This window comes from Drosophila takahashii, chromosome 3R (assembly GCF_030179915.1).
Source record: "Drosophila takahashii strain IR98-3 E-12201 chromosome 3R, DtakHiC1v2, whole genome shotgun sequence".
Classification (NCBI taxonomy): Eukaryota; Metazoa; Arthropoda; class Insecta; order Diptera; family Drosophilidae; genus Drosophila; species Drosophila takahashii.
In genome coordinates, this window is record NC_091681.1 from 16,955,348 (window position 1) to 16,982,044 (window position 26,697).

Below are 26,697 nucleotides of genomic sequence, written 5' to 3' on the forward strand. Positions count from 1 at the left end.
CTCCCCTTTCCCCTTTCTCCTCTACTGACAAAATCCCCCAGAAAATCAGTTCACCGCATATAATTCTGTGCGAAAAGTGTTTCGGTTTATTGTGCGTGTTGTGCTCTCAGATTGAAAAGGTCAAATGAGCCAAAGGGTTGGCCTGGCCTTTAGCCGGTTTCTCGACTCGGGTTCTTTCCTCTTTTCGCCTCGGGAGATTCCTTAACACTCGCACTTAAAGTTGGCTTTTATGTGGCATAAAAAGGACAACTTTTGTACTTTGTTGTGGCATTGAAAGCGTTTGTTTTCCCCTTTATTTTGTTGTCGATTTTAGTTTAGTCCCGCTTTCCTTCTCGTTTTATATGGCAATTGATTACCATTTGAATACTTTATTATTTTTAATGCTTTTTCGGTTTACGATTATACGTGATTGGTGGCCTGCAAAAGGATTGGCGATCCGAACTTTTTGTTGAAATGTTTCTTGAATTATTTATTCAATTTGCGAACGGAATGTGATAGGGATTGACTTTAACTTTTTTGTGGACTCTTTCTTTGTTATAAAAAAATCTGACGGATTGGAAAAACGATTTTCTGTTTGTAATTTTACTTAGATTATTTTTTACTTCAAAGGAATTTTTTATTTAAACGACGATTCTTTTAAAGACTATTAAAAATCTAATTAAAAATGGAATTTATTTATGTGTTTTATCTACCAAATTTAAAAAACCCAAGCGCTTGTTTTTAAGCTTATATTCAAAGTTACCCCAAAAAGTATGCTAAATAAAGTGTTCTGCTTTACCATAGAAAATAAAGAGGCTTTGCACATTTTTAAAAGCACAGGATATGTTCATAAACACTCTCAACAGACGACCACAAAATTGACTGTGGTTTGCACAGGCACATATATTAATTTTGAAAAATCAAGGAGGTGGGCTGGTCGTTCTGTCGTGTGCTGCACACATAATGAATGTTGCATAAATGTCATAAATATGAAGTCAGCACGCAGCACACTGCTCCCCATGGGTCTCGCCATTTCTGACTCTTCTTCTCTGGCCAACATACGAAAAAAAAGAGGAAAAATAATAAGTGTATACATGGGCAACCAGAGTTAAATGACGCGTTAAGCTTCTGGCCACATACAATGTTGTTTCCGCCTGACATTGTCCAAAAGCCAAAATCCAGAAGCCCCAAACTCGTACAGCATTTTGCTAAGCGCTGCACGTGACACCAAGAAATATTCTTTCGCTCGGCTTTTGTTGTTGCTGTCCCCTTATGGAATAATCTCAACTCTCCGGCACTATGGCCGTAAAAGAGTGTAATAACACTATGCAACAAAATTGCCGGTTGACGTTGCAGAGCTTGTAAATTATGTTTGGCTGAACTACGATAGGTCAACTGACGTTTAAAGGCACTAGATTTTTTTTAATTTATGGAGACCATAAAAAGTAGAGTGACATTATTGAGTTATTTATTCTGGTGGACCAATTTTAAAAAGAAAATAGATCAATTACCCGCGAAAGATTGCAAATCAAACTATCAATAAAAAAAATCAGAAAAATATTTGCGCAAAAAAATACTCGTCGTGGTCAAAATGATATGTGCATGGCAAATTTCTGTTATTGCATACGCATATCGTTTTTACTGAAAATCTCTTTCTCAGAGATTTTCTGATTGCGAGCATTTCAAATTGAGGGGCCCGCATATCAAGTCAAAAATGTTCCCACATAACAAGAAATCGATCATCGCTTCATATCATATCATAACGCTTTAGTAGAAATTATGATTTCTAGTATCTACTTACATTTAAAGCCAAATTGTTTTATTATAAAAATATTTAAATATTTTATTTTCCCTTCTATAATTTCCTTTACTTTAAAGGAAGCCGATTTTATCTTTCTAAGTAAGCGCTAAATCAAAATTTAGTGCAAAAAATGCCACCCAGTGTAATTCCATTACACAGCCAGTCAGCCAGTTAACAGAATTTAAGTTTCCATGTGTCAATTTGCCAAGCACCAAAAGCAGCAGCAGCATCGTTCGGCGTTGTCACGCATGGCGTATGCGCAATGTTACACAGTTATTGCTCTTGGCTCGGGTTTGTTGTATCAGCTGCTCCTGTGTATAGCAGCTCTTATAGCAACTATAGCTATTGTAGCTTCCATAGCCCGTCCGCCTGCCAATTGCAGTTTACCTGACCCACGCAATTGCCTGGGCGTGTCCCATTTAAGGGGTGGCTGCTCCTTATGGCCGATGGGCAATATCTGTCCAAACAGATGGGTAGTTGGCAGTCGGGGGCAACGAGGGGCTAAGTGGCAACTTCAGCCTAAGTTTCGGCATGCCTTCGATCCACTGACAGCTGCCAGCTTATGAACGAGGCGAAAGGCACAAAGTCGGTACAGTTATGACCAAGAGTTAACTTTAATGGGGGTGGGGAAAAGTGCTGACGGGTCTTGTGTTTTGTGGCTGCATTTAATTGGAGTTATCCTTTCATGGGAATCATTAAAATGTGTACTGTACTTGCGGGAGATATTTAATCTTATGTGTGAAAATGACAAAGTTGAAGGTGTTAATTGTCAACCAAGATATTCGTTTAAAGTTTACATATTTATTTTAAAATGTAATTTTTTTATTATCACAAAGAGATTGTCATAATAAAATAAAGATGATGATCTACTATCTAAATTTAAATTTAAAATTAAATATTTAAATATGATATAAATTAAGAACAAGAAAAAAACATAGTTTAACTCATTAAAAATGAGCTATGTCCAGTATAATATTGTGGTATTACTAATAATTAAAATAGTAGTATTAATTTCATACTTAGTATTATTAAATTTAAATGTTATATTTTAAATGTACGAATAGTTTAGTTCCTATGATTATTGTTTTTAGGTGGAGAGAGATCAAATACAGAACTCCAGTTTCACATTCCCAAAAACAAATTCCAATTTTCTGATTATAGCATAATTTTAGTTGCAACCCCCTGAAAACTCTTTGTACTCCTTCGAGACAATGCCTTAGCCAACTTCCGTTGGCCATCCCGAGTTTGCTTTAGACGCCAACATTTCCTGGCCATAATTAAGCTATGCATATGCCAACCGAACCGCAGAGTGACTAACCAAAGTTTCCAACTACGGCCAACTCAGACCGCACTACACGACAGCATGTGGGGCAATAAACAAAGGGAACGGCACAACAAATGACGTATACGCAATATCAACTAAATAATTGCACACACCCTTGGCCAACAGAACAAAACAGCGTTGCTCACTAATGAAAATTACTTTCCTTGGCAGTTGGCTTGGCTGGTTGGTTGGCAGGGTGTTTGGTTTGTCGCTTTGTTGCCGTTTTGTTGCTGAAAACCAGTTTGATTGCAGTGGCAAAAACAATAGTTGGCCAACAGCAGCAGCGAGAACTAATTGTTTTGCTTATAAATTAGCACATTTGTATGCAGTGCCACGCACACAGGAAAACAGGAACAGAACTCTGACGTAATTTATTAGTGCCACTACGGTTATATGTGTATATATATGTATATCCAACCGATTCCTGGCCCTCGAGGACATGCATCTCGACGTCGCTTCGATTGTCGTGCCGCAGTTACGGTTACGACCACGTTTACGCTTCGGGCCAACAGAGTGTGAGATATGGCTCTGGTCTGGCATTATTGTCTGCGAATGTCTTCAGCCACGAATGGCAGCTGTATTTTCGTACCGAATGGAAAATATTTGTATAGTTTGGGGAGAAGCAAGGGGGAAACTAAGGAATCGCTCAAACCATAAATGGCAACAAATAACAAAAGTGTTGATAAACTGGTTAATAAATAAAGACAAATGTGGGTTTTAAAAACTGCCTTACTTTTGAGGTATTTTATAACTTTATGTTTAATGGGACTCATGAAAAATAAACAATTATGAATACAAAAAAAAAATAAAATAAAAAAGGGACAATAAATTCATATTTAGGAATATATTTAACAATTCCAATGTAATTTAAAGTATTTGAAATATAAAGTATTGCTCCAAAATAATTTATTATTCCGATTGTCTCAAATTAAGAGCTTGTTTACTTTACAAATATCCATAACTGCCGGGCAATTTAAAAATGCATTAGCTACATTTTGCAACATTAATAAGCTATATCCTTTAGTCCGCTTTAGCTAATTGCACTCAGCCAACAGCATAAAGACCAATAAGCACAAGTGTGAACATAATATCCGAAATGCAACTGAAACCACTGAAAATATCGGAGAGGAGGAAAGGGTGAGACTTAATTAATTGCAAGATTAGAAAGATGTCAGTTCTCAATGTCAATTCCATTAATTTTATTCAATCGCCCACAGATGACGTCTCACGTACCAAAGTTCACACATTTGAGAACACATTTATTATTCAGATGATTTGTGTTTTGTGCGAAAACCCAGGACATCATGCTTACATTTTTGATTCACCTGTCATTCCCTAATTTGAATTTTAAATTAGATTCGGAAATGTCAATTACCGTTGTAAACGGTTCATTTTAAGGTCAATTTTTAGCTTCAAGTTTGCGGCATAAATAAAATATACGTTTTGAAGGCTAATCAATATTCGCTTATAAAGCAAGCATTTGGAAGGTAAAAAGCTAAAACCCACGATATGTTATCTATCCGAAAGCTAACTCTAACCAACCGTGAAAAGCGGTTTGCTTTTTCTAAAATCAGAATCGTTTAAAACAACACTCTAAAATAAACGCAATGCGCCGCAAGTTTATGGCTCTCCAAAGTCGGCCGTAAACTTTTCACTATTATTGGCCAATAAAACAAAAAAAATACGTCGAATGGAAGCATGGGAAAATAAATGCGCTTTCCATAGCGGAAACGCCTTTGTTCAAGTGTGGAAAGCGCTCGCAGGGAAAAATCCATGTGCGAAAAGGAAAATTTGCAATCATAAAAGCCCGGATTTTCCGTTGTTGTTTTTTTTTCTTGTTTTTTGCTAATGGTTTGGGGGTGCGGATAACTAATGCAATTCGTTCCGTTCGGAGGGCTTAGGCGTGTCCGGGTGGAATTTGATTTTTTTACGCAAATTTGTTGACGGGAAATGAAGCGGAAATGGAGGCACATCGTTAAGGTGCAAAGGACCTTTCTTGGCATGCGGAAATTTAATGGCCCAACCCAATCCAACACAACTAGCTTGTTAGGAAAAGCGCAAAAGCAGGTCCCCAATTTGATTTTAATTTGCGTAACCAGGTGGAATTTGATTAAGTGCGTTGGGAATTAAGTTTCAGGGATACTTGATATTAACAAGAAGAGACTATTTCCGCATGAGCAGTCTGGCGAATTCGGAGAATATAATTTATAAGTTAATTTAAGCTTTGTCATAATATTAATTCGCTATAGGATTTAACCCGTATAATTGATATTACGAAAGTTATTTTCTCTACGCTTAATCTGTACAAATTTATTCGGATTATCCCCTTTGTTTTCCAAGCATATTAAACTAAATACTCGAGGAGAAAAGCATACAAAACTTTTCACATCAATTACGAAAAAATAAGTAAATTCTGCTAAAATAATTTTCACAAAAATGTTTTTTTTTTTAATAAAAACTAAACCAAAATTTCAGCAGCCAACCCAACTGCCATGAGCAGTTTTGTATTGCGAAAAAGTTGCCAAAAATTTGGTGTTTTATTTTAGCAAATCCAACTGAACATGCGAACAGACAGAACAACGTCATTAAACTAAAATAAGCTTACAGCCAACGACAGTCTGTCTGTCCCCGGAGTACCATGTCCCCATGTCCCGTGTCCCTGAACAAAACCGAACCGCCACTCGACTAAAAATATATATTCACAAAATGGCTGAAATGTCTGAAATATCTGAAATGGCTGGGACAGTCTGTGGCTGCACTTCACGCAATCAAACTGAATGCCAGGCCAACAATTGTCATTTGGCTGGCGTGTGGAGAGCCGCGAACCCACCGACCCCAAATGAGTTCTTCACATAGATAGTCGCGCAAATATATGTATACACAGTATCTAGTATCTGACGGATATATATTTGTATATTCGCCAACAGTCAAAGTTCGCATTAGAAGCATGGCACCCAACGAGCCAGCGAGTCAGAATGGAAATAATTTCGTGCAAACAAATGCCAGGCGAATGGAGTCCAACAAACCGTATAGCAAACTCTGAATTTAAAAGCGAACAAAAATGACAAAACGAAAACAAAATAAAAGCGCCACTGACACTATTACGACAATGGAACGAAAGCATTTCACATGATCCTAATCACTATTTGGATGTTTGTTGGTTTGTTTGTCTGTTTATTTTTACCCATGCACTAGGAAAAACTTTCACGGAATGTTCACTGCAATTAAAGGGTTTTTGGATTTTTAGAAAACTTTTAAACTGGGTATTTAGCCTGATTAAAATAAACTAATATTGAATTTTAGCTTACAATAGTACTTTAGTTTTATATATGTAATCCAGAGGACTCAAATGGTGATATGTGAATGTTTTTAAAATAGTATCTAAAATATCTTAAAAAAAAATTTTCATCGATTTAAAAAAAATGTTATTTTTGTAAGGGAATGCTCACTGCAATTAAAGTGTTTTTATTTATTTATTTAATTGTAATTTATATCAGTTCTTAAGGTTTATATATGGAATCCCGAGATCTTAAATTGTTATATTTAAATGTTCATTAAATAGTGTGGCATAGTAAAATATTTAAACCAATTTTACAATGAAAAAGATTTTATATTTTGGAAGTTTTTTAAATTTAAAGGATTAAAAACATTTTGAAATGTATTCAAATACTTAAAAACCGGCAAGAAGGTCAAACGAATTTTGTAAATAAATTGCTATGAACCAAAACGTTTTGGTTCCTTAACCTAAAATTAAATGTTTCCTCGACAGCTCAATTGCGGATCATTTAACACCCCAACTGAACGGTTTTGTAGTGCCATCAAATTCCTGGTTCCCAACACAGTTCTACGTGCAAGTGTCGTGCCGCAGGCAATTATCAAATGTCACATTGAGCCACAAAAGTCAACTGCAGCAATAAATATGGGTGTCGGGTGTAACTCTATCTTAATCTGTGGATTGTAACGATATCCTCCTACAGTTGTCAGTGGACAAAAAGAAAAACGGAGAGCCGGAGATACATGGCCTTGACCCAAATGTGCGAATGGCCATTGCCAATGTCAACGGCAATCGTCAGCGGGAAGTCATTAAATTGATGGAATTTCCGGTTCCGTCTTCGACTTTCTCGTTCCCTCTCTTTTCACTTTGCCAGATGGTGTGGAAATAAAACGAGAATTATTAATGTTTATGCACTCACGTGTTAATGACACTGACAATTCTCAGCTTTTTGCTTCCTTTTCGGTCTGAAACGGTAATTGAATTACCGAGTTTGCACTCCGGATATAAAAGAAGAATTATTGAGGACTTCGGATTGGTGAGCTGTAAAATTGATTGCTCACTTAATTGTCATTTGATTTTATGGCCAGGACGAGGATTGTGTGGGTGAGTCACTTGACTTTAACCTTGACCCACCGAATGGTCGAATAAATAAGTAAAGAGACAAAAGCATTTTGCATTACAAAAATTTCTTGAATAAAATTCTTGCGGCTTAAAAATGCAAATGTCAAGCCCTAAATATAGAACCAAGGGCCTTGCTGCCCTTACCTTGTCTTCGCTGACACATTTTCGCATTCTCTCTTGTTAATTGCGACCGAGGACCTTGCACTTCAGGGTCTCATTCCCCAGTCCCATACCCAGTCCCACCCACACACGTTGGCCAGGAAAAATGCTAAAATAATTACCACTTGAGTTGCTGCTGGCCAAGAAATATGACAATTACGCTAACGCAGGACAACATGGCGTCCCCGTTGGCATTCAGTCGCGCGTTTAAGCCAAGTTTTCGCCCTCCTTTGGGTTGTATTTTCACTCGCCCTTACTTTTATTTAATCCGCATTATTCTCCCCACAGTGCGACTCAAACAATTAAATGGTTTCAGTAAATTTAAGCGCTTAACTTTTCAACGCAACTTGAAGGGTTTTCTCTTAACAAGCAAGTTTGGTTTGGGGTTAAAAGGGGGGGTCTAAAGGGCTTCAAAATGGGAAAATGGTAGCTCATATGATATGCCACCCCAAAAGTTTAAGTTTAAGGCAAGCCAACAAGGTGAGTCATGTTATACATTTCATAAAGCTTTATATATTTAGAAGCGAAGTTTCAAAGTTCTCTTTTCAATTTCTTATATTTTAACATTTTTTCTTGAATTTAAATATTAACATGTTTGCTTTGCACTTTATGTTTTTATTTTTTTGGCACTCTATATTCATTAGACTTTTTGTTAGATGCAGTAAAGGATTTAAATTTCTCCACGAAAACTGTAACTTTTGTTGAAGCTCAACAACACATTTAATCAAAAATATCAGGGATTTAAAAACAAATAAAACTAAAATCTACAATAGTTCCCTTACTTATATTTCCTAAGCTGTCATTTAAATCTTTGCTTTTGCTTACAAAATCAGACCACTTTCCCAAGAGTTTTCCTGCCTTTTCCACACTCAATCAATTTGATCCGTGCCCCAACTTTCGTATCGAAATGTCAAGACATTAGCGTACAGGCCACAAAATTAATGGGCCCTAATCATGGCGAATGTTTGGCCAAGTTCAAGTTTACCAACGCTTCTTCTAAATTAGTCGTAATATGGGGCACGTTACGGAAGTACAATGTAGTCGTTTGCTGTTTTGTATGTTGTCTGCGAGTTGCCGTAATTGACAGATGGTACGAGCATTCGTTTTGATTAGCATTCTATTGGGTGAGTTTTCCAGGGGAGTAGGAGGATGGTGTGAAGAAAAAAAATTAATGCGAGTCGGGTCAATTTACCGCTACGGGTATTTTTTACTCCCATTCTGCTTCTTCTTTGGTACTTTTCATGCCATATTGCCTTTTTCACAAAAGTGCCGAGAGCTACAAAAGTTACAGAAACAATTTTTATTTTTTGTTATTCTTTTGCGCGTTTTGTCTTCTTTTTTTCAACTTTTTTATTTTTTTGCTTTCACCTGGTGGAAATCACACGCCTCAATGGACAAATTACAAAAAGCGTGGGACGAAGGATAAGCTATAAGGTCGTCCTATCGTTTGCATTTCAGAATAATGAAATTGCTTGACTCTTTGACATTTAATGCAGCTGGCAATTTGAGTCGCAGCTTGTTAAGCCCTCCCATTTTGCAACCGAAGGACACGGACAGTTTATGACAGTTTGCCGATGAGCCGGGTTGAGTGGTTTACGGTTCTAGGTATCTGGGTATCCTGTGTATCTTGGGTATCCACATCCTTCGCCTTCCGAGCCATCAATCGCTCAATAAACCATTTGACTTAATTTTAAATAAATTTTCGCCACAAACCCATTTAATCGATAAGCCCGGTGGTAACTGTAGAATATCATCCCATGTCTGCGATAAGACGCTACAAATTCTCTATCCCTCGTTCCCCACAGCTTAACGCTTCAGTGCGGCGACAGCCATAATCCCGAACACATATGGTTGTGTTCTTGCCAACCGGATGTAAATATGTAAATTCAATCCAGAGTGTTGCGTTAGCAAGATAACAGGAAAAAACAGACAACAGCAGAAAATACCGCCCACAGGTGGTCCTCGTTTATGGGAACAATAGAATTGAAAAAACATGCAGAGCATTAGGTGGAGAGCATAGCATGGGCAAAAAAGCAGTTTATAAATTATTTAGATTAAAACGCTTCTGCCACCCGCCGCCTCGCTGGTTTGCCCATGACTTTGATGTTGGCCCAAAGAGAGAACGGAACTCGTGCCGAAATTAGCCACCACCTCAGCGTTATTTTTTTTTGTTGGGTTGTTGGGACCACCAGCTGCGCAATCCAAGTAATCGACAAACCAAATTGGCGAAGGCAAGAAAACAGCGAATTTACAAACCAAGCTCAACATGTGCGTAAGTGCATACGAGGGTGTTAACAAGAGTTTTTCAGGCCAACAAGAAACCAGAAATAATGAGCAGTGGAAGTGGAAAAATATTTACAGGATTAGAAAACAGATTATACAAGATTTGTCCCTCTTTTTTTAATAAGTGCCTTTCATGATCTTAATTTATAAACTGCTTAAAATAATTTAAAGTATTTACAAAGACAACCTCGCAACTGAAATTGTATTCCAGGAAAACCCCTCGAACCCATAATCCTCCCTTTAAATATTTATAAAGATACTCATTTTTATAATGTCAAACGATAAATTGATTAGGGTTCAGCTGGGACCCACTGAATTGAGTTTTCAGAAAGGCAAAGAGAAAGCCTTTTTATTTAAACTCATTACAAGCACGTGTAAAAAATATAAACATGTGAATTTTATAAGGCAAACAAATATCTACATGGGAGTTTATATCTTTGTTAAGTACTTACATTAAAATGACTTTCTAATTGTAAGACTGTCATTAAATTAGCCTTAAATGCCTTATACCTTTTCCATTTGATCAATTGCTAGCTCCATCCAATTTGAACCCGCCATCATATTTGATTAGTTCCCTCGCATTCATCGTTCTCAGCTGTTCAAATTGCGCTGCCCGTTCTTTGATTGATACAGATGATAAATTAGTTTGCGCCGAGGATACACTCAAATGTGAATGATGAATTCATTTAGCTCATGGCCAAATCAATCAATCAAGCAAAGGTCCTAAATTTTCCACGTCTGCAATGGTGGGCATTGCCTAGGTTTTCAGCTGTCCTTTTCTAGCTTATTTTTCCTCTTATTTCCATATATCAGTTTGGCATTTTTCTTCGCTTTTTTTCTGAGCGGTCTTATAGTTTTTAGCTTGGCGTCATTAACTAGGCAATTATCTAATGCTGACAGACTTAACTTTTTTGCAGCCTAATTTAATGGAGCATATCTGATATTAGACCAGCATATTTCCACTAACGAGTTCTTGTGCCATTTAACTGGCACTCTGATTGAATTACATTGAGTCATGTTTTGTCTGCGGGTGCTTTTCTGTGGTCCTTTTTGCATGGTTTTGATTGGCCAACTTAATGGCTTTGTAATGATACCACATTGATTGGCCTTAGGGGACAGGGCTAAAATAATTTGTTGTCCGATCAATGTCCAGAGATAGGACAGGGGTTCGAGCTTCGAGCTTCGAAACTCGAACCCACCCCCGATTGGCTTTCGGGCAATTTGTCAAGGAGGCTTATTGAGGTTACGGAACCAGTGTATTGATTTGACATTACATTTAGCTATGGCCTTAACATAGAACTGGTCATTAGCTAAAACAATATTAATAAAACTTTAAAGCGAAATAAATTTAAAAAAGCTTTAAATTTATAGCCAAGATAATTTTCCACATGGCTATGAAAATTAGAGTATTTTAAAGAAGTGCCCGCAGTCCATTTATTTCCATCAGACTGTCTACCATTTTATGCAAATCTACCGACAGACAAAATAATCATAAGCCAACGCAAAGCCAAGAGAAAGTTTTTCGATTTCGTGCGTAAATTATAAACACAAATATCCTTAGGAAGATTTGCCCGAAATTATGAGAACTTAGCCGCAAAGTTTTTTTTTTTGCAAGGGAGACGGGACATAAATCAAACATTCAGATTGGAGCAGTCTGGAGCTCAATTATGCAAATTTCACGTTAAGGCAAAACCATAAAACGTAATAAATATAAGCAGTCGAATAAAAAGGACAAATGTCGCATGCTCGTGTGTGTTTGTGTATAAATCAAATTAATGTGAACCAGCAAAATGAAAGCGAGCCGAGCTTACGCAAAACGCAGGCGAAAGTAGAGACCGTCTGGCACACGCGGCGTATGCGTAATGAGTGCAGACGTATGCGCAATTTTATGAATAATTGACAGCTGAACTTTAACAGCTGTCTGTTGCGCTAAAAAGAGCCACTCACTCAGGCCAAAAAAGAAGCACACACTCATACCCACAGCCCCAATGGCACATCCTTCTTTGGGCAGCCATCAAAGGTCCGCGGCAATTTACATACACAAATAAAACCAAGTAAGGACGAAAAAGGAGTGTGGAGAGCGGGTACTGTAATGGCAACCAGCTGCAGCTGCTCATCATCATCATTATTTTAAATAAACATTACGCTTGGCTTTATAACCATTTATCACATTTGCAGATTTATGTCCTGCCATTTGGCCATGCACAAAAAAAAGGGCGAGGAAAATCAGTACTCGGGTAAATTAGCCAACTCAGAACGAAGAGGGGATGTCCTTTAAAAATGGTATATAAAGGGTGCAAATTAATTATCTAATTTATGCAATTAAAATTAATTTTTCTTAATCATGTGAATAGTTTGAAATATCAAACAAATATTCCGTAAATAAAACAAGCAGCTGTTAAAAATATTTAAATTGTTAAATTACTCAAATAAATTTAATACAATCTATATTATTAAATTAAATGCAGTTTATTAGGTTCTGTAAAGGGTATTTAAATAAATTGTAATTTTAATTTCAATTGCAATAGATTAATTAAAACCCAATCTTAAATTTAATAAATAATGTTTACATTTTGATTAAACAGAATTGAATTAAAATTAAAAACAAATCACGAATATATATTTTTTTGAATGTGTAGCCTACTCAGTTTATCATAGGATGGGTTACTTCGTAGATGCATTTATTGAGTGGAGCCCCATCGCAGAGTATTATAAATCATGGCACGTCTAACGACCACAAGTAGCGGCTGCAAAAAAGCAGGAAATCATAGCAGGTCGCTTAGCTGAATAACAAAAAAAAATAGCCCGCCGTTTCGAGGATTTTTCAATCTCAGCTGCGTTTTTGAGTCCTTCACACGGCATACATATATATTGATTTTCGCTATTTTTTTTGCGCCCCGCTTTCCCTTTTTCATACATATGCCTGCGAGTTTGTGCATGTATACATTTCAGGCGAGGCTGTCCGTTTTTAATGGTAATTGGTGCCTGCATAACCATTAAAGGGTTTTATGTGAATGACGTGGACGTTACGTTGCGAGTGTGTATTTGTGGCGAGTAGGCACTAATTTTAGGTACGTGCCAAAGACTAGGCGGGCCATAAATGTGGGTTAGCTGGGCTTATATTTGGATAGTCCCGAAATTCAGTTGATTGATATTTTTAAAGCTGCTAGATATCAACAGCTTTTTCAGCTAGATTATTTACAGACCAACTTTGCGGAAAAGTTAAGCTGCGCTTGAACTTTGTTCAGAACAACGATTTATCAGGCAGCCAAAACTAAAATATGAGTTGAAATATATATAATTGTTTTTTAATCGCTTGGGTTGAATAAATTCTAGAAGTCTACAGAACTTCTAAAAAAAAAGATCTCAATGAAAGTTTCGGGCTCAAAATTATATTTCTCTACCTGGTACATACATTTCCACGAATGCAGGGATAAAAACAATTTGCAAAGGTATTTTATTTCTGCCCAGCATAGAAATGGATTCGATTGTAACTTTAGCCGGCAGACAGATTCTCCTGTTGCCACCTGACCATCGCCACGTGTCAGTTCCAGGCTGTCAACTTTTATTGTTAGAGAAACGAATACGATTTCTTCTCCTTCTTTTTTTTCCAAGAAAAGTGGCCGGCCAGGCCAACAAAGTACGGGGCCAACAACAGTTGGCCATTTTGTCTGGCCAAGATTTATGCGCGATTGCTCAAGTTTTATGAGTTACGTAGTTGCACTTAAGCTTAAAGAAAAAACAAAAGGCCGAAGCGAAGAATGGGGATTCTTGTCGGGATTGAAATCGCTCATCTCCAGGCCCGCATCCTGCTGCTATTTCATTATGAGTTAAGCAAAGTTTTTATGACTCTACCATTTTTTTTGCGCCAGCGACAGATTAAGCGGCTTTTATACGTCAGGCACAAAAACGCAGGATTACACTTATGGCCGAAAGGTTAAAGTGCACAAAAATTTAACTGAGATCCAAAGGGTCAACTTGGCTAATGGAGATTTACATTCGTCAGCGATTTTTGTTTTTTCGCCCTCGCCATTTGGAAAAATGTTATTAGATGACTCTTCGGTTCCCGTGGCATTTGTCAACAGGAAACGGATATGGCAAAGCTTGTCTAATAAATTCTTTGATGTATTTGCTCTGACGCTTCCCCTGGGAACGAACTGAGCTCAGCTCAACGCGAGCAGGATGTCGTACTTTATTTATGCCACTGCCAGACGCATTTCCCGCTCCCAAACGAATCATAAACTTGACTCAATGCCGTCATCAACAATTACGAATGTATCCCAGCCGACCAACGAAAAAAACCAAAAAAAAGGACATCCATTACGAAGGCCGCCAGAAAGAGAAATGAAACGTAGTCTACTTGGCGGCTTTCTACTCTGAAAATTTCCACTGTTGCCTAAGCAAATATTTGACCCATCGAAACTTATACTACGTGTCTACAAGGAATGGGCAAACAAACGAAAACACAGCTCAAACAATCTATGCCGTATCAAATGCCGTTTGGCCTCCCCCTACAAAACATGAGAAGCCAAGAAAGTAACCAAATTTGTAGAAAATCCTAAGGCTTTGCTGTGTTAACACGACACCCGTGTGGAAAAAGCATTTTGTTTATTTTCTACATTGAAACCGGATTTTTCAGAAATTTATCCTTGCAAGGAAAATACATTTATTTATGTTTTCTTACTTTTTGCAGATGATAATCTCATGCAAATTTAAATGCTGTCACTTTGTGAATTTTACTCAAGGGGAAAAGAGCAATTTTTTAGTATTCTTCTGAGAATGTTTTCATTTATTAAAAATTTATTATTTTCTTACCCAATAAATATTATCATATCTTGGAAATTTATATGCCGTCACTATGTAAATTTTATTAAAAGGGTAAACAATTAATTTCAGGAACTCTTACTAGGAATTCAGTTTTTATTTTTTACTTCATGTGAATTTATTTTATTCTTAGAAATAATAATAAAATAATAATTACAGTCTCATGCAAATTTAAATTCTGTCACTTTGTAAATTCTACTATTTCATTTGTTTTATTCTTCTGAGGATAATTTAATGTATGTATTTCTACTCAATTAGATTTTTAGTATTCTTCTGAGAATAGTTCCATTTATTAAAAGTTTAATATTGTCTTAATTAATAAACATGATGGCATGTTGCAAATTTTTATGCTGTCACTATGTAAATTCTTTTCAATAAGAAAACAATTAAAATAAAATTTTATAATAGAAATAAACCTATTGTTTTTTTTTAAATTTTAATCAAATAATTATCCCAGCAACAACTGGAATTTATTCCACCTGTCAGGCCGAACCTTCTCCCACGTCTCACATTCATTTGGCTTGTCTCGATTCAACAACTGGTTACAAAATCTTTTAGGAAAAAAATTGAAAAATTTCCATGCTGAGAGGAGAAGAAAACGGCTTGAAGAACAGAGGTAAGACCGATTCGCGATGCAGGCCCACCATGCGATGCCCGATTTCCGGTGCAGGAACAACTGCCAGCACAAGGAGTGCCAACGACATGCTCCTTTGGGCATAATCGATCAGCACACGCAGTGCAAGTGTCTGGGCGAGGTGAATGCCTCCTCGATATTCCTGGAGAACGTCCTCGATTTGGCCAACACTTTGGCCCAGGTGATGATCATCTGCGGACTGCACGAGTGCAAGGCCAAGTCAACGGTGGACATCATCACCTATGCCTTTCTGCACTACGATCAGGTGTGCTATTGTATAGACACGACTCCTAAGAAACGTTTACGGAAAGAGGATTTGTTCCACGAACTGGGCAAAAAGTCGCTAATGAACAAGGTTGAGGCCCATCTGGCCTACTCGATTATTAAGAGGGGTTTTAAGGCCTTCTACTATGAGCCCAAACAGGAGTTGACCTACGACGATCAGGGACGACCCTCCTACAACGACGAATGTGTTTGGGTTCATGCCGCCCGAAAGTCGGCCGAATCCTATGCCCGATTTGACGGGCTCTCCTGTGCCGAGCAATTGGCTTACGAGGCCAAGATCAAGATAGCCTTCAAAAAGTTCTACGATCGAATGCAGACGCGCAAGAGGCAGCCGGAGGGCGACGATTGCAATTGCTGTTTCTGCGCCAAGAAGCGCGGGCATTTGGTCTACGCCAAGGAGCCGGCTCCCTGCTCCTCGGCGAGCAAAAAGAAGCCGAAGCACGTGTGTCCTTACTGCTGCAAGAAGAAACAGAAACAGCAGTACACCCACCCAGCCCGTCAGCCGGCCAAGTGCCCCAAGTGCCACAAGTCACGGAAGTTCTGTTGCTGCACCAAAATGGACTTCAATCTGCAGTGGGTCAAGAGCATCTGGGAGCGACCCGATTTCAATCAGTACTACAAGAACGAGATCGCCGAGATCGAGGACCGGCTGGTCAAGGGCACCTGCTGGCTGCCCCCGGAGCCTGAGGAGAAGATGGTCGACGATGGGGAGGGCGAGGAGGAGGAGGAGGAGGGAGCCGGAATGCCACCCGATACTCTTCTGGCTCTGGGCGGCAAAACGGTGCCCACTAACCAGGATGAGGGCAACACAACTGTTGGTGGGTCGCCAACTAAGCAGGGATCAGTCATCGAGGCCGATGCCGAACCTTAACTATGAAAGTTCCTGCGAATCTGGTCCAAATAGTTTTCAAAATTCCAGTCTTACCTTACGGTGGGCAGTTATCAAAATTTTCAGTGCCAGAAAATGTGCTAAAGATTTTATTATTAAATTCCTGCCATAGCAAGTGCTTGTACTTTTCTGTAAATCGAGTTTTCTTTTATTTTCTTATTGTGGTAGAATTTATTTGAACTATTTAACAAAATTAATAGCAAGTTCTGACCTAAACATTATCTAAAAGATTTTTTCAGAATTTAGTTAAGTAACAAAACGGCATATAAACAAAAACGCAAGAGAAGTAGAATTTCGATTTTATGGTTTTCTTCGATATTTTCAGAATAACAATGTTTTCAAGGGAAATACTCGTTAAGTAAAATATACTACCACTATAGTTTTATTTATAAGGAAAACGTCAGATCAATATCGATGTTTAAAAATATAGAAAATATCGATAAAGTCAAAATTTTCAAGCTCAATAAATTTCAATAATTTTTTATCAAATGCATTCAATTAAAACAACTCATCTATAAGTAGCTTTAAATTAAAATTGCTTATTCCAAAGCCAATAACTAATCAATAAAATGTTCTAAATGAATTAAACCATTTTTCCCTACCACTTAAACCTTTTAAAACTTAGAAAACCCTATCATTTATTTATAAACCCGAGTAATTGCTTGCAAATAAGAAGGACGTGTGTTGTGTTGTGTGTGCAGCTAACCGAATCAGCTTCCTAATGTTAAGACGGTAAATTGAGTTTGCTTTTAGGCGACACACCTAACTCGGGCAAACATGGCCCATACGATTCGCAGCCATTTGGCAAACTCACACTCGTGACTACTCGGCCACTTGGAAAACTGGCTGAGGAGGTGTCTGTGTCTACTTTGGCCGAAAGTGGCATGCAACAGTAATGGAAAATACATTTAATCTGGCTTATGCTGCAGCTCGTTCCAGTGATAACTCGGGTGCACTTCATCACAGCACTTACAGCTTATGTACCCAGCTACCCACCTCCCCTCTCTCTTAGCAGTGGAAAAGTGGAAAAGCCCTAAGGCAGGCCTCTCTCTCTTTCTCACCTGGAGGGAAAAGTGAAAAAATGCTGAAATGTTGACCATCGGTGCGACGGCTGTGTTGCCTTGAACTTCCCTTGGAAAAACTTTTTGCATTGCAAATGCATGAAAACTTTCCCTCTGTTTACGTGTGTACTTCACTCAATTTTCACTCTCGAACCGAACGAAACGCACACTTTTGGCCAACAATGTCGGCATGTGCCAGGCGAAAAGTTTGCCATTCGCCATTCTTCATTTTCCATTTTGATTTGAAACCAAATGCGAATTGGTTGGGTATTTGTGTATAATCAAGTGGGTTAGAGGCATTCACCAACCGCAGAAAAACAACGAAACAAAGCCAATGGAAATTTACACCTGCCGACCGCAGCAAATTGCAAATAAATTTAAATATGCTTTGTGGTTCGGTTTTTGGGTCATAAATAATTGCGGGGGTAATTATATTTTCCCGTTTTAGGCAAACGAACATTGAATTTGTTATTAAATTATTCAGCAGACCGAAATGCGAAATACGAATTTACCAATTCAATTATCCCGCCTTGAAGAGCCAAACGAGTGCATAATTTCAAAACCAAGTCTTAAAGGCCATTACGTTTAATGGTTATTTGTCTAATGAAATTCAGCCGAGAGATATAAATGCTGAAATTAATTTTGCACACTTTGCTGTGAAATTTGTAGCAATAACCGTAAGACCCAAATGCAATGTAATCAAAAGGCTTTCTAACTAATTACAAGTTCCGTCATAAGGTGTCAAGTGTCAGAGGAAGTTTTTTCCCCTCCCCAATTCCAAGAAACTTAATTAAGAAAGAGGGAAATTTTATTTTGCATTAGTTTGTGTCACAAGTGTAGCCAGGTTAATTTCTCACACATGCCACGGCGAAGCGTTCAGGCAAAAGAAGGTGAAAAATAAATGTTATGCATACTTTGCACATGGGGGAAAATTGTGAAAATGCCTGGAAAACTTGTGCACACACACCCGTCGTCCCTTTAAGCAAATCAATTTGGGAAAATTGTGGCTGGCGGAAGTGCACAAATACAAAATATGGGAATCGCAGGCACATCTGACCCTGCATTTGCACGTGCTATTGCCATTTCGCAGTCAACAGATACCTCGAATTGCATTTGCCAGCTAAATTGGATATGCAAAACTGAGATGCGGCAGAGTGGCCTAAGACTTCTGGGCCAAAAGCCGAAGCCGAAGAAATGCGCAAGTCACAAGTGGATTTGGATTTTCACTGGCAAAGCTCTTCAGTCGTCTGCATCTGTGGTTATCTTTTCCATCTGAATCCGAACCCCCGTCCCTTTCCCTGTAGATTCGAAATCAGACCACAGTTTTCCATTTGTGGCTGTGTGAATATGCCCTTCTTGGCTGGAAATTGGATTTTATGTATTGTGCATTTGCCATTTCAAATAATATCTTGGCCATAAATGTGTGTGTAAGTATGCTAAGCAGTTGCCAACTCAGCTGCTTGCGGATTTACAAATAAAAATCGCCATTTATCAAACGAGCCAGTGTGGAAATAGTTTTTAGGGGCCCTCAAGTTCAAGAACATATTTTAACATTGCCTTTTCTTTGCCGGAAAATCAATAAAGCAATTTCTCCATTCTAACCTTCTTTTTTCCCGACCGACGACGACACTTTTGTTAATGAAAAACTGCTGTTTTTCGCCCGGCTCAATGGTTCTATTTATATATAACCCACGCGGCGTATGAGTAACGCAGCTAAAATGTCCTGTTCTACATTCTCCATCCCCCTTTATTTTGCATATTACACGGGTGGATTTTCTGCGTCTCGCCTTGGCTTGGCCAACTTTTAGTGCGCAGCAAATAAATAATAAATGAGGCAACAATGAATGCCCAGTGAATGAAGGAAAACACTTTCAGCCGGCAGACTGGGCCGTAAAAATTGACAACATATAAAACAAATATTTCCAAGGCGAGCGAAGAGTGAACAAAAAACTGTGATCGTAAAATAATATGACGGCATAAAAGTGAAGGAGAAAATTCAAAAGAAAATACATTTAGTTATGACTCGAGGCGTCTGTGTCTGCGGGCCAAAAAGACTTTAAGGCGGGACAGAAACTATAAACATTTTTATGAACAAATTGATAATCTGGGGCGGCGGCAGCAGTGTTAAAACTCACGCTTAACGAGTGAAAATCAATTGCAATCGATTTAAACGACGGAGAAGGCGAAACTTTAATGCCCTGAAACTTTTCCTCTGCGAAATATTCGAAATATACGCGACGTAAGTGTCGTATCAGAATGAAATGCAATCTTCCACCGCAGACTTTTTAATGACCTGCCCACATTGCCACAGCCATTTTCGCTGATATACACAAGCACAAACACGATGATGGCCATTTGTTGGATATTATTCGGTAAGCCAGTTGACAGTTTACCGAGTTAATGGGGACAAAGTGTGGATTGATCGGTGTCCGTGGGCAACGCGGCGTATACGTGACCCAGCAGAAACAGCGAGCCCATCGAGTCACTCAATTTGCATACGCACATCTACTAAATATTCAAAGATTTGCATATCAGTGGCCGAGTTTGCAAACTCTAGGGCCTCGATATAAATCTTGGCAATCAAGCATAATTAAACTGTCAGCATAATTTAATTTATCGCATACATTGCATCCAAAAACCATCTTCCTGTTTCATACCTTTTGGCTCACTCAATTTATGGCTTTTGTAAATTACCAATGAAATTGCCCTGTCCAGGCCAATATTTTCAAACATATTTTGCTCGCATTTTGTTTCACTTTCTTCGAGAATTTATACTGCCATTATTTATGGCAGTAGCTACAAACTAGCCATGGCAATAACAATAAATATTTCCCTTTTTCAACAGGGTTTTTCTTTGGCCATATCATGTCTGTAAGGGTATTGCAACATTGTTCAACACCTGCAATTCGGTAAGCTATTAATTGGTTTCAAATATTTTCCTTCTTTTTAATGACACTTTGGAAATGTGTGACACATTTTTGTGAATAGTCGAATATGAAAAGCTTTCTACTTGTAATAACATTGACCTGAATGCATTTTAATTTGGTCTATGTTGATACAATTATTTACAACTAAGTCAGTCATAGAAAAAAGAAAAACCATTTGCACTTTACAAAAAGAAATGGGACCCCCTGGTTTACAATAATCAAGTACCGTATTTTATTAAGAACCTTTCTTCCTCAATTCAATTTTTTTTTAATATTTATAAATAAAAGTAACCCTACACGTTTATTGCGACCATCCCTATTATTATCTCGCCCTTTTCCCCTTTTTCTTACAATTAAAATCCGCTGCAAATATCCCATTAAAAGTTTACCCCCAGCTCGAATTTCGCATCTCTTGGCTTACTTATAAACCATTAGAGACCACGCAAAATGATCGACCAAGAGAATTAATTAGGAAACATGGTCCAAAAGTCGAGGGCCGAAAGTTGCTAATAAAATTATTCAGAGCCTTTCAGTTTCAGGTTCAAGACCATGGCATCTGCCGTTTTGGCCTAAATGCTTTTGGGATAGCTAGTTAGTGCTAACTGGAGTCTAGTTGGCTCTGTTGGCAGCTTTTGAATGCCAAACCTTGTTGTTGTTGCTGTTGGCCATAATGCGCGGCGTAATCACGTTTCAGCTTTTGCCTGAGCGCTCTGCTGATTTTGGACTTCCAGTTGCGCTTGCTATTTGCGGCTCTGCTTTTATGGAAATTTCATTCTGCGCCAGCTGCAGTTGGAGCGATCACGTAAGTGGAAATGGCCAAGTCCACGGACTGTTTTGTAAGCCAATATGTCCGTCAGCTGGCTCAGTGTTCAGTTTTCAGTGTTCAGAGAGTGCTTGCACACTGGTTGCAGCCTTGCCTCGAACTCGTATTTTTGTGGCCCCAGCTATTTGCATGTGGAGCACGCCCCAGCGAATGCCAGCCAGTATGCTACGTTTTGTTTGCCATTTGTTGCCGCTTAAGTCACCGCACCACACACATCGGGCAGCTGGGGGAAGAAAAAAATGCAGAGGGACCTCCCCGGCCAACTGCCACGATTTTTGGCCATTTTCTTCGAACACATTAGCCAGAAAGAAATCAAATATTGCATAATTTATGCCGTAAGACTGGACTGGGTGCGGTCATAAAACTAATTGAATTATTCGCTTAATATTTATGATACTCTAGGCGACGCTACTAAATGAATATTTAAAGGGGAGGAAATGGAAATTTACGAACCAACACATATGTTACTTAGAGAAAATCAATCGAAGCTGGGAAAAAAAAATGAATATATTTATTTTATGACTTGTTAAATGTTTTCCTAAATTTTTTTTACGGAATTCACAAGCAAAATTGAATTAAAATTTCTTTGCGTTAAATGCTTCTTTATAAATTAAGTGACATTTTGATATTTTCATATATTTTTATATTAGGCTTTTTAAAAATGTTAGGAAAATTTAAAAAATCTTTTTAAATATATATTTTTTATTACGCCATAATATAAAACGAAAGTTTTAAGGAATCGCCGGGCAAAATGCATTGACCATCAATTTTGTCGGCTCCAATTAAGGTTCTGGTTCTGATATGAACCCATTTTAAAAAGTGTCAATCAATTTTCTACCGAGTGCCAGCAGTGAAAGCGAAAAACAATGCAGCAATCAGGAATAATGAATGCCTTCGTGATGAAAAGGAAAAGGAAGTGACGCAAAACCCTTTCAAGCTGTCACTGGTCGCTGGGCGCTGGATTCCGGAGTGCTTTCAGCCAGACTCTGTTGAATTCTGGCGGTGGCACATTTATTAACTGCCCCGGGATCGTCCAACTGGGCAGCTGACCAAAAAATTACGACCACCACACAATGCCACGACCTGCCAGGCAACCCACGCTCGTTATCGTCCGTCACAAAGCCAGAATGCCATGGAGCACAAAAGCGAGCCACAATAAATAAACCCAGTAGAGCACCTCTAACCGAAACGAAACCCAAGCCCAAACCGCCAAAAGGAACCACCAAAACCGAGACCAAACTCTAAAACCAGGAGCCAATGTTAAGTAAAGAAAGCAAGCGGGTTAACAAGCGCCGAGAAAATGCAGCGACTTTCTTTTCTGCGGAAATTGCAGCATAAAATATGTTGTCACTGACAGGAAAACTAAAATTATTACACTGCCCCGCAAAGTTGGTCTTTCAAGCGAAATTGCAAAGGGGAAATTGCGACAAATTGGTTAAGGTTTATCTGAACAAAAAGCTTTTAGCATTATATTTTCAGGGTACAGAATTTTAAAGCGCGAAAAAACGCAGAAATTGTTTTATAAAATATTTAAGGTAGATTTATTGTAGATCAAAATAAAATTTCTATAATTTTGTATCTATCATTTAATAAAAAGCCATCATTATTATTAACTCTTATATTATTTCAGTGATTATTTTATATTTTTTTACCACTTTGTGCCGTGTTTCAAATGAAACCTTGAGTCCTTTCTGGAAACCGTTGCCACTTTGCGGTTGACAGGCTTGTGATTCTTCAAGCGGTGTAAATGGATTTTTTTAGCGTTTTCAACGAGCAATTACTGCAAAAGGTGGGTAAAAGGAATCGAGGAAATAGTGTTCCCTCCATGAGGTAAATGCATAAGCTGTCAAACTGTCGAGTGCAGGGAATTTAGAAATTCTATAAATTTAGTTTTCACCAAATTAATATTAGTTGACCGGGTAAATCGACATTAAGCGTTTAATGGAGCGTCCACAAAAATTAGTATAATACAATAATTGAACTTTGCATATTCATGAACTGGTTGGCCGTGCGACAGGCGGCAATTAATGACCAATTGAGCAACTGACTAATTGAAGTCTATTCGTGGCCCATGGCCATAATGCCGCAAATTAAGTTGGCCAAACACTTGTTCGCCAATTTATTGTCCAGGCTTGAGTTAATTACCTATTTGGTTAGAGGGTCCGCAATGCACACATCAAATGAATAATTTAATTATAACTGGAATCATTTCTGGCATGCTTCGAATGCCACAAATCAACGTCGGTTGGCCTACGGGCGTTAATTAAATAATATAAAAAGTATTTGGAAAAAATCAGTGAAAATTCCGTCACGAACAAAATGGATGGGAAAACCCATCATGGAAAATGCAATTAAAAAATTTCCCTCTGCCTTAAAATACCATTTACATAAACTTTAAACGGAAAGCCAAAGATTTTCATCGGTGGCCACTATAAACACGCGAATGGAAAATCCGTAAAACTGCAAAAAGGAGAATGGAATGGAAAAGAAGAAAAAAACAAACATAAATAAAAAGAACGTGCACATTAATTATGCAGCTCAGCTGCCACAACCTGAAATAGTAAAAATAAATAAAAACCAAATTAAATTAAAAGAAAAGAAAAGTAGCCAAATGCTGTGAAGGTATGCAGCAAAATGGAATAGCGTATATTTTTCTTTATTCGAATTAAAGGCTGAGTGGTGCAATAAATAAACTAGAGCAGGGGAAACTAAGCGAAAAACCAGAAAAGAAAAATTCTTCAGGCCCCAAAGGAAGAAGAGTGAAGGCCAATCTGTGAATGGAATTTGGCTCAAACAAAAACCTAAACCACCCCGAATTGCGTACACGCCAGGTGCGCCCCTAATGAGCTACCAATATATAAAGGAAATGGAGATGAAGTTCGATTTACTTACCGCTCCGCTTCACGATGGGATTGGCCATGTGTCCGTACAAACGGCTCAAATCGATGGCCATCGTGCTGCTGGTGGCCTGCAGAAGGAGCAGACAGACGGCGAATGTCGGCCACATGCTGAGGTGCTGCTGACGTGGCAGCTGCTGATGATGATGATGATGGTGGTCCATGGCCAGGGACATTTCCAGCTGGCTGGCGGAACTTGTAAAGTATCGAAATTAAAACCCTCGGCCTGATGCTAAAAGTTTTTCACACGCGCACGCACACGTTTTCCACTTTATCCGAGTGTTTTGATGAAGTTTTCCAGTTTTCTAGTTTCTCGACTTCTTCTTCTATTCCAGAAGCAGTTTTCCGGGCAACTTTTGCCGCCCTTTGATTGAATTATCGTTGGCACTTCAGCCACTGCAGCGCGGGTTTTCCCCGCTTCTCTTTCTTCGTCCTTCCTTCAGTATGCTAATCGCCTTCTAATGGAGTTATACGAACCAGAAATTAGCTGCAACTTCTTCCCGATTCCCTATTTAATTCTGTTTAGTTTATCTCGTTTCTTTATAGTTTCCTTATCGTTTACTACGTGGCTCTAAGAACTACATGCAAGCTTTAACCCGTTTGGTTTGGTTGGTTTTTTCGGTTTGTTTCGATTTCGTTTCTTTGTTTGTTTGTATTTTCGTTTCGTTGAAATTAAAGTTGAAAATAATTTTGCAGGCAAACAAATATTTATATGTGTGTATATAGATATATGTTTTTAGTCGACTTTTTACATTTTTCTACACTGCAACGAGAAGAGAAAAAGTTGAAAAGTTAGTTACGAGTTTTAAATGGAAATTTTAATTTGCAAAGCTAAGAATTTCCAACTGTCATATTTCGAAAGCATAGAAAAAACTGGAGATTAATTAAAACATAAATAAATTTTTCTTTTTGCTTCTTTTAAATCGTTTATTTCTGATGTTTAAATCGGCCTCACAGAAAAAAATACACGGCGGGATCAAACGAATATATCGATTTTACCATACAGTACTGGTAAAATTGATATTAAATAGAGCGCTTAAAGTTACTTGAGTGGGAAAATTACAATTTTCTAAAAGCACTTAACACCAGTATTTTAAGTACGATCTTTATGGCAAAAATAATTTGAATGTTCAACGGAAGCCCCTAATAGAGACCTCAAGAAGTTGACACCGATTGTGCGGTGGATTATCCGGTGATGTCTCCAGGAGGCCATTTACATGCCAGAGCAACTTGAGACCCAGTCATCTAATCAGCTTAACGAACTTTAACTTTTCGCTGCTCAAATTCCCTGGGTTGCTTTATTTTCGGCGGTGAAAGGGCGAGTGAAAGTCCACTACACGAGGGGATAGAAAGTTGAACAACCTTTTTTCGTATAATTTTTAGATGGATTTCCAGCACTCACACACTCGAGCGACTCTTAATGACTCTCTCGAGCACCCAAAACACATACGCCGCTGTAACCAAAAAGCAGCAGCACTAAAATGGAAGGCCAAAAAGAAGAAAAAAAGGGGCCAGACATAGACGAACCTTTAATTATAGCCAAGTTAACCCTTCCGTTTTTGCTCTTTTCTTTGTGTAAGCAAAAGTTGAAGAAGTGAAAAAGTGTTGTAACTTTCTGCTATACTTTTTGGGGCAATCAAAAATGGACACACGACAAAATTTCACCCCTGCTTTTCGTCAAACGAAAAAGAAACCTTGGCCCCGAAATTTGAAAAGGGAAAAGTTAAAGACAGAATGGAAAAGTGTCCAACAAGCCAAGCTTTTTAATTAGTCCTTTTTCACAGCTGTAGTCGGCAGCTCTCCACTTCTCAGAACAGCCTCGGGCATTGAATAATGAACCAAATATTTACGTAAATTAGTTATTCCACCGGGCACAACTCAGCTGAGTGATAAGTTTGGTGTTCAAAATTTTCAGCTCTTTTCAACGCCATATAAAAGTTTTCGCTAAGCCAAACTATAAAGTTTAGATTGACTTTAATTTAATGCTTGCCAAAAAGGCCAACGGGAAGTTGAAATTTTTTGACTGCTCATCTGCCACCAGAGAATTAAGCCGTAAAATCTTGTTACAATTCCCAGGAAGACATAAACTACACTCAGCCCACCGCCAAAGCAAATAAAAACAAAAATGAAGGACATAAAATTCTTTAATAGACTGAAAATGAAACTTCTTCCTCGGCTCCACCGATTTAATAAACATCCAAAAACGGCAGACTGCGACAGTTGCCCTAAAAACACGCACAAAACACAGGGACAATTTCCTGGTTGAATCGAGGAACATTTGGCTCTTAAGACACGTTAGCCAAATAGTAAATATAAGCCACCAGAGACTCACAGACAAATAGAGGAGGCCAGCGGAAGTCCAAAGGAACAGGAAAGCGGGCAAAAGTAAAGTGAGTTATGGCCAAGGCGCCAAAA

General features: G+C 38.3%; 2 protein-coding genes across 2 annotated transcripts in view; one reads left to right on the forward strand and one right to left on the reverse strand.

Moving 5' to 3' along the window:
- The window catches only part of LOC108064313 (IDLSRF-like peptide), a 41,741-nt gene that overhangs the window by 13,441 nt on the left and 1,603 nt on the right, over positions 1-26,697 (reverse strand). Inside the window, exon 2 of the mRNA XM_017151803.3 lies at positions 24,278-25,045. Within this exon, the coding sequence (XP_017007292.2) occupies positions 24,278-24,458 (181 nt within the window). The 5' untranslated portion in view covers positions 24,459-25,045. The remainder of the gene's footprint in view (positions 1-24,277; positions 25,046-26,697) is intronic.
- LOC108064312 (uncharacterized) lies at positions 15,264-16,710 on the forward strand. Its single transcript, XM_017151802.3, has one exon. The coding sequence runs from the start codon at positions 15,399-15,401 to the stop codon at positions 16,554-16,556; it is 1,158 nt and encodes a 385-aa protein (XP_017007291.2). The 5' UTR covers positions 15,264-15,398; the 3' UTR covers positions 16,557-16,710.